This window comes from Polypterus senegalus, chromosome 12, assembly GCF_016835505.1.
Source record: "Polypterus senegalus isolate Bchr_013 chromosome 12, ASM1683550v1, whole genome shotgun sequence".
Lineage (NCBI taxonomy): Eukaryota > Metazoa > Chordata > Cladistia > Polypteriformes > Polypteridae > Polypterus > Polypterus senegalus.
This window is the reverse complement of record NC_053165.1, coordinates 36,346,512-36,355,171: the sequence shown is the minus strand read 5'-3', so window position 1 is coordinate 36,355,171 and position 8,660 is coordinate 36,346,512. Positions and strand designations below refer to the sequence as shown.

General features: G+C 37.1%; 1 protein-coding gene across 1 annotated transcript; it reads left to right on the top strand.

The window, feature by feature from the left end:
- The first annotated feature begins 1,049 nt into the window (after window positions 1-1,049).
- On the top strand, window positions 1,050-8,437 carry alas1 (aminolevulinate, delta-, synthase 1). The gene is made up of 11 exons (XM_039770840.1): window positions 1,050-1,172; window positions 2,235-2,443; window positions 2,843-3,040; window positions 3,252-3,392; window positions 3,500-3,722; window positions 4,014-4,198; window positions 5,150-5,329; window positions 5,630-5,794; window positions 7,421-7,689; window positions 7,858-8,020; window positions 8,175-8,437. The coding sequence occupies exons 2-11, from the start codon at window positions 2,248-2,250 to the stop codon at window positions 8,333-8,335; spliced, it is 1,881 nt and encodes a 626-aa protein (XP_039626774.1). The 5' UTR covers window positions 1,050-1,172; window positions 2,235-2,247; the 3' UTR covers window positions 8,336-8,437.
- Window positions 8,438-8,660: the final 223 nt, after the last annotated feature.

Genomic DNA, 8,660 nt, shown 5'->3' with positions numbered 1-8,660 from the left:
AGGAAAAACACCAATCTTGCAGTCTCCCTTTATTATATGTTTCTTTACATGCACATGCGCACCAAAATCATGTGAGCACCAAACAAGGGAACACATTTTGCAACTGAGAGCAATTTACATTTATATGGTAACAACATAACATAAAAAATTCTGTTTTGTAAAGTGCTCCTTGTCCCCTTTGTGAGCCACAGTCTACCACAATAGTCTATGCATGTCACTGGACTGTACATATCTTTGGGATAATACACACTCTCAAATGTGTTATATAAGTTTTCAGATAGTGGAATATTCAGATGTGAGTTGCCGTGCAATTCTCTCAAACTGCCTATGCTAAACCTATAAAAAATGAATGAGAAAATTTCATGTGCATTCTGATCTTGTAAGTTTCCTCTAATAAATGTATCAGCTACATATAAATGATGAATGCTAGTGAAAACTTCACTGTGATAACTGTACATACAAGGTACATATACTGTAGTATACCTCACGTAAAATTGCAAGTGGGGTTTAAGTTTTCCCGTCTTGGCGGATTTAACAATATTGGACAGTCGTGTCTCGGCTAAGCTTTTGTGCACAAAATGGTCAACGCGCAAGTCTGTTAAATAGTCCGGACACATTAGCATTAAAGCACTGTTCACTGTGTGAACGTATTTGTTAAAATGTAGTTTTCTTTTAAATATATATTTGGCATAAGCCACACCAAATAAATAGGCACGGGAATAATTCGAAGACGGAAAAGGAAAACGCCCTTTGTTCTTGTGAGCGGTCCTGTTTTACTTTGAAAACAAATTTAGTAAATGAAACAAGCAAAAGCTCCCACTGGATACAATAAAATCTTTCAACGGCGCTCATTTAATATTGGGCAAATTACAGCAAATTAAATCGCCTGAATAAATTAAAACAAACGATGACAGAAAATCACGCTGAGACACTGGGTGAAAAAGAACAGAGGGTGAAACTGTATTGTCGAAACCAGTGATGAGGAAGAACTCGATTTATTTAGGGCGATCCCTTAATGTCTCGCGACATCACGCGAGATCGCCGCTCCTTAAAACATTTGCTCGGAGTGGCCTTGACGTTCGTCCTGAATGCTGGGTAGTAGGAGCTGTTTGTGAAGAGTTTAAGCTATTATTTTCCATCGTCAATTGAAGTGTTTTCTTTTTTTCCCCTGGGTAAGTGATATTGACTTTTTTTTTTACCCGATCGTTGTTTGTCATCGCCAATTTGTTCAGGTATGCTGCGCCAAATGCAATCTTGGTTATAACTTATAAATCCTTTATTGGTGCCTGTTGTGCGGCAAGGTTTTTCCGCTGTGATCGTGCGGGCGGCCTCGGAATGAGACTATTGTAGAAGCCTTTTTCGTATGCGGGTGCCTTTGCTGTTGCAGTTTGTGTTTTAAGGCCCTAATTTATTAGACGCTAATTGGTGTGGTAGTCCATTCGTATAAACTACAGAAATGTAAACCACATCACATAAACATTGGAATAATGTATTCTGTGAATGTTGTTACTATATCGAGTTGTGTAGCGATCACTGGTGCCGCTGATTTTTAGAAAGGAAAGTTAGAATGGGGTGTGGACTATCGGCTGAAGTATAAAAATTATTGTAATGCCGCTGTCCCTCAAAAGGGAGCTCTTACACGTATGTGCATTTTCTTACCAGTTTTAAATTGAGTTACCTGAACCTCCTTTAGCAGGTTATGTGGATGTCCTGCAAGGTGCTGTTTTTCCCTAGGGAATCCTAATCCGCTGCTATATTATTTATTTATTTATTTATTTATTTATTTATTTATATAATAATAAGTGAGGACACATACGTTATTTAAGTTTGTTTCGGGGCATTCATTATTCAAGTGTTATCAAATATATTTAAGGTTAAAAGTGAAAAATTTCACATACTGGCTTAGGAAAAAATATATTTAAATTACAACAAATATACGAATTTCCACCTTAATTTAAAACCCTTATCTTAGTACGTAAGTACAGTAAGTTTTGATTTTATCGTTCTAATCAAAAGGCTTGACCAATGCTGTTACACTGGAGCAAAAGCAAATCAGTTTTAAGTCAACATTAAATGCATTCCATAGGATTGTTTAGTTCGCCCAGTTTCCGTTGTTTGGCACTTGACCTTTTTAGATTCCGGTCTTAGAGGAAAAAAAACAATCTAAAGTTTTGTGTGATGTTATTTGAGAAGGAAAATCCAGTTTTTTTTTTCTCCCCTCTTACCCCTTTTAGCTTAAGACCAAGGATGGAGACCATTGTTCGTCGCTGCCCATTTTTGGCGCGTGTATCACAAGCATTTCTGCAGAAAGCTGGGAAGTCGCTTGTATTTTATGCAACAAATTGCCCTGTGATGATGGAACTTGCAAGTAGACCTCTTGCTCGTACACTTGGTACTTCGGCAGCCCAATGCCAGCGAACAGTGGAGACTACGCCACCTGAATGTAAGAAAGATGATGGTCACGTTCAAATGAAAGGGAAATTAGCGTTGTATTGGTCAAATGATACAAATGCTGTTTATCATGTAAAATAAAACCTCTATTCAACCTTGGATTTACTGGTTTTGTGGAAAATGTATGATAATGCATGAACAGAAACAAAGTTAAATACTTTAAATGCTTCAGGAGTGTTGAATAGGTCCTAAATGTCTTGAGACCCTTCTGATAGAAGTACACTTCAGTTCCATGCTACAGTCCAATTGTGGTTGTTGTAATTTCAGATTAGGAATATGACACACAGCTAAATGTTTTAATTAAGTATGCAATTTTTGGACCTGCCCTACTGAAAAAATTATTTATGCCCCAGTATTTTTTTAACTTCTGATATTTTTTTTTTTTTTTAAGCTTCTAAGGCACACCATGAGGCCTCTTCTAAAGAAAAAATATTGCCACCTGAACATCCAGTTACCTCTGGTTGTCCAGTGACAGCCTCTAAATGCCCTTTCTTGGCAGCAGAAATGAGCCAAGGAAGTAGTAATGTGTTCCGAAAAGCAAGCTTAGAATTGCAAGAGGATGTCAAGGAAATGCAAGCTGAGAGAAAAGGTAAGTGTTTGTTTTATGGTCCTTGCAGTATGTGTTATTGGGTCATGCAATTAAGTGCTTTCAAGTTAATTTGATATTTATTTTTTTTGTTTTAAGCGTGTATTTTATGTGCCTTTTTAATAAAATATTTCAGCAGTTTTGAAACTTATTGAATATCTTAATTTCTGAAAAGTTTTGTATGCCACTTAATTGCTAGTTGTATGTTTTCTAGAGACGGCTGAAACTACAGTTAACCCAACTGTGATCAATATCTCGAAGGATGATGAGCATAAACCCAGAGACCTTTTAAAAGATCTGTTAAAACAGCGCCCTACGAGAGTTTCTCATCTCTTGCAGGATAATATGCCTAAATGTAAGAGGCATTTGGTACTTGAGTTTGACTAGCATTGGTTGGTTGATAAACATACTGTCTGTATTCCAGTTTTTATAACTGGTTTTCTCCACTTTCTTTTTATTTAGCCATAACCAGTTTCCAATATGATAAATTCTTTGAAAAAAGGATTGATGAGAAAAAGAGTGATAGCACATATCGGGTATTTAAAACTGTTAATCGAAGAGCTGATATATTTCCAATGGCTGATGATTATTCTGAATCACTGGTTTCCAAGAAGGCGGTTTCTGTATGGTGTAGTAATGATTATTTGGGAATGAGTCGTCATCCTCGTGTAGTTCGGTCAATCATGTAAGTACTTGCACCCCAGTTTAAAAAATGTACTCCAGTTCAAACAAACACATTAAGGAAAAACAAGTCTTTTTCTGCTGTCTCAGCTTTATTGTGAGCATCTAGATGAAGAGATTGGTAAATATCTGTCTAGGCTAGTATAGCTCTGGTGCTTGCTTAGGGACAGAAGTAGATTTTCAGTTAGCACTTGGTGAAGCATATGGGTTTTCTTTTTTTTTTTTTTTCTTCCCCTCCTGTTATGATCATGGTTGGAGGTGTGGAGACTTAATAATCACTTCATTTTCTTTTAAGGGATACTCTACGGCTACATGGTGCAGGAGCAGGTGGCACTCGGAACATCTCTGGCACCAGCAAATTTCATGTAGATTTGGAATATGAGCTTGCACACCTTCATGGCAAGGATTCTGCTCTGTTGTTCTCCTCCTGTTTTGTGGCAAATGACTCCACTCTTTTTACTCTTGCGAAAATGCTGCCAGGTATGTGTGTAATTAAACTACAGCATTGAATGTGTGTTTTGCATAAAATCATTGTGGAAAAGTCTACAATGTGATAAAGGTTTGACTTTTAAAGAATGAGTGCATGAACATGCCATATAATTAAATGCCAAACTTCATTATCTGCAAGATTTGTCTTCTAGTTATGATGAATGGTTGGAATGAACCTCCATTCACTGCAGACCTCCAAGACTGAAGTACTCTTGTACTAGAGGATTGAAAACAAATATTTTGGTCTGTTTCCTGCTAATGGGTGGGGTAGAAAAGTTCTAGGATCCTTCTGTCTACATGCAGGCTCTTGGTATGATAAATGTGTGGTGTGTGTTCACTAAACAGATTGATTTAGTCTTGTATTTTAATGGAAAAACTGAATATAATTCCAGGTCAAGTTAATCCCTTTTAAGAGTCCATTGAGGAAAATTGGTTTTTCAACCAGGCTAATGGTCCTTGTGACAAGTCTAGGAAAGTACATGGCCATGAATGTCTAATGCTGTTGGATTCCTAGTCAATAGACCATTCATTCAATCACCAACTAGCCACAGTAAATACTTTTAATACTTTAAATGTGGGCCATCACCCAACTGCAACAACTTCAGCAACAAAATTTTAATCTATGCCGTACTGTATGCAGTTCTGAAGACAAACGGCGAGTTTGATACTGGGTAGGTGACACATGGGTAGTTGGTGTATAGAATATGTATGTGTTACTGGCATTGATTTGATCATGCAAATATACTTATTTGGAAACTGAAGGTAGGAATAGGATTCAAATCTAGTTGAGCGGTCTAAAATGCAGCTTTTTACCCTGGGAGGCCAAATTGCTTGTGCCAAAACTTTTTATATAGGAATGCCTATGAGAATGTTCATGTTTTAATCCTGGTTAGTCTTAAAGTTAACCTTATTTGGTTTTTATTTTTTCTTTTTATTTTTAAGGTTGTGAAATTTATTCTGATTCTGGAAATCATGCCTCAATGATTCAAGGTATTCGGAATAGTGGAGTACCGAAGTTTGTTTTTCGACATAATGATGTTAATCATCTTAGGGAGCTTTTGAAAAAGTCTGATCCTTCAACTCCAAAAATTGTTGCCTTTGAGACTGTACACTCTATGGATGGTAAGTAGTCTTTTTATAAAAGACGAGATCCTGCATTTTTGCACACAGTAGTTTCACTCATCCAGACCCAAGCACTCTGTATGTGGTGTTTTTATTATAATTTTTTTTTAAAACTGCTTTTCTACCGTATTCAAAAGATTTGGCCTTGTGTTTATCTATGATGGGCCAACGTCCTGTCCAAAGTGTATTCCTATTTTGTGCCTGATACTGTGGGGATGGACTTCTACCATTCATAACCCTTGAACAGAACATGGGTTCTAGAGATGAGGGAAAAATGTAATTATTTTGTTGTGGTTTCAGGAGCAGTTTGTCCTTTGGAGGAAATGTGTGATGTTGCCCATGAATTTGGAGCTGTCACGTTTGTTGATGAGGTGCATGCTGTAGGACTTTATGGTACACGTGGTGGGGGAATAGGAGACCGTGATGGTGTTATGCACAAAATGGATATCATATCTGGAACTCTAGGTGAGTACTTCCTGAAGGGCTAGAGTTTCCTCTATGGTGGAGAAACCTCAGTTTTAAGGTGTTTCTGGTGTGGGTTCCCCCTTTTTTTCCCTCCTCTCAAGAAGTCCTATTGGGTGCTTAATAAAGTCTGGAATGGGCCTCTTGGAATATCCAGTTTATTTAAAAAGTGCTTGCCTGCTAGATAGGGACATTTTGTCTTTTTAGTTAAAAGCAAAAATGTCGGTAATTGCACTCTTCTAAGTTTGGTAGCAGTCTCTTGCAGTGTTTTCACAAAGTTTTCTTATGGATAATTCTGCATGCTTTTGTGGTAGCAATGGTCTTTTCTCATTGTGGGTTGGCTTTTGGTTTTTAATAATTGCTAGAAAGTGCAAGGGTAGTTCTCAAGAATTGGAGAATGACTCATTTTGTGAATAGTGCAAGTTAAATTTTGTATGATATTCTTACAGTGATTTGTTTGTCTATGACCTTGGCTCAACTGACCACAAACAGTCTTCATTTGGATCCCTTTTTGGCTTTGTTGCTTTGTGGCAATAGGCCTGTCCATAGATGATCCCACAGCTCCCCTAGTTTGACTAAACGGCCATCTGTAAATTTTATTATTTGGAACTTCATGACTTGTAATAGCTTGCTTTCTCAAGACCGGTGGTGGAAATCTTAAGTGTTCCAAGTGTGAAGATGTATTAAATTATTGGTTAACAGTGATTCAAGCTGCCAAATTAATATGATGCTGTCCCCAATAGTGCAGCTTGTAAATTGTGTGGTGGTTACTGAAGTTATTGATTTAAGCACTGCATTAATTGTTATAGCCACATTGTGGCTTGCAATTTAAAATGAAAGCTTTTCAGCAATACCTTTTGGGGTTTTATAGTTTAAATATAATCGCCTATAAGAGCTTTTTTATCACTTAGTAGCCTCGCAAAAAAATGCAATTGTGTGACAGATTAGTTGGCTTTTATTTCAAAGTTCAGCAGACCTACCTCTTCTAACATTGCTGTGGTTTCCTCTCTCCTTTTGACTTGTATTTCAAGGAGGGTAAAAAAAAAAATGGGTAGAGGGATTATCCACCAAGGGTTAACATGCATTTTTATTTGATTTGAAAGAAATGTGGTTTGGGGGTTGGTAAAGCCTCTCAACATACAGGATTTGGAAGACAAAATCATTAAATTCCAAGGTTACAGTACCCCAGTGTGTGTTTTGTTTTGTTTTTTTTTTTTTTCTTGCAATTTGCATGATTTGGTCATTTTTAAGAAATGGTAAATGTCTGTACCACTTAATATTTTAAACTACTGAATTGTTGTTTATTATTTGAGATACAATTGGTTAAATTATTTTTTTTTGATTGGCATACAGGTAGGTGAAAGTGACATGTTCATGGTTATGGTGTCGGTGCATTCATGGATTTAGTTTCTGCTGTTGAAGGAAATGCAGTGCTCTTCCATAAATTAATGGAATTAATAAAATTGGAGCAAAGTTTAATTCTACTCAATTGCAGCATCTACAAGAAAAAAGCAATGTCATGTATATCAAAATATAAGAATTTCGTGTTTGTGTGTGGTGTGTGTGTTTTTTTTTTTAAATGTATAACTTTCCAATGGAGGATTCTGATTTATTTTTGCTTACCTTTAGGAAAGGCATTTGGCTGTGTTGGAGGATATATAGCCAGCACAACTGCTCTTGTGGACACTGTGCGATCCTATGCTGCTGGTTTTATATTCACTACTTCTTTGCCACCTATGCTGTTGGCTGGTGCCAGAGAGTCTGTTCAGATACTAAAAAGTGAAGAAGGGCGTTCCCTGAGGCGCAAACATCAACGCAATGTGAAACTTCTAAGGCAGATGCTTATGGATGCTGGTCTCCCAGTAGTACATTGTCCAAGTCACATCATTCCAATTAGAGTAAGACTCCTCACTTACGTAAAACTGAATTTGGTTACCCAAATATTTAATGTGTCTATTGTGAGTAAATTGTAAACGAGAAGGTGGAGAAATGTTAGTTTGTTACATAGAGCATACAGTTGTGTTCTTTTTGGACATGAAAGTAACACTTGCACCCTCTTATTAAAGGTTGCTGATGCAGCTAAGAACACAAAGATTTGTGATTTGCTTATGAGCAAATACAATATATATGTACAGGCCATCAACTACCCAACAGTTCCTCGTGGAGAAGAACTTCTACGCATTGCCCCAACACCTCACCATACCCCACAAATGATGGAGTTTTTTACTGGTAAGTTCTACACGGTGGGGTGGGGGGTTTATTTAAAAAGCTCCTGTTTAGCTTTTGATGCACTTCAACAGTGTTGCCTGATATGTTGTGGCTTCAGTGTGTGTATATTTGTAATATATACACACACACACATTTCACCTTTCTCTTTTTGTAGAGAAACTACTGACAACCTGGAGAGAGGCTGATTTAGACCTGAAGCCCCACTCATCTGCTGAATGCAATTTTTGTAGAAGGCCTCTTCACTTTGATGTGATGAGTGAAAGGGAGAAGTCCTACTTCAGTGGGTTGAGCAAACTTGTGTCTGTAAAAGCTTGAACACTTAATGTTACCACTTGTCTTTTGACATGCTCTCTGTATGCAAGTTACTACAACTATGATTAAATGAAAACTATTAAATGCACCCTAGTATCAAAGCAATTTGTGTGGTGTGTGTGTGGTGGTTTTTTTTTTTTTTGTTTTGTTCCTCTCAGAACTGTTGAACAATTGTTTAGCCAAACTAGAGATTTTTATTACAAACCTTTGAGTGACATGTCTTTGTTTTTCAGGTTTATTTAACGGTTTTCTTGCCTTGTAATGGCTCCCAACAAAGTTGCCCAAGGAAGTTGCACTGTACATTTTAAACCAATGCAAAGATGTGTTC

Coding starts and splice junctions, on each gene's coding strand:
- alas1 (XM_039770840.1), top strand. CDS start 2,248: ATGGAGACCATTGTTCGTCGCTGCCCATTTTTGGCGCGTGTATCACAA. Junction 5,330..5,629: donor GACTGTACACTCTATGGATG/GTAAGTAGTCTT, acceptor TTGTGGTTTCAG/GAGCAGTTTGTCCTTTGGAG. Junction 8,021..8,174: donor AATGATGGAGTTTTTTACTG/GTAAGTTCTACA, acceptor CTCTTTTTGTAG/AGAAACTACTGACAACCTGG.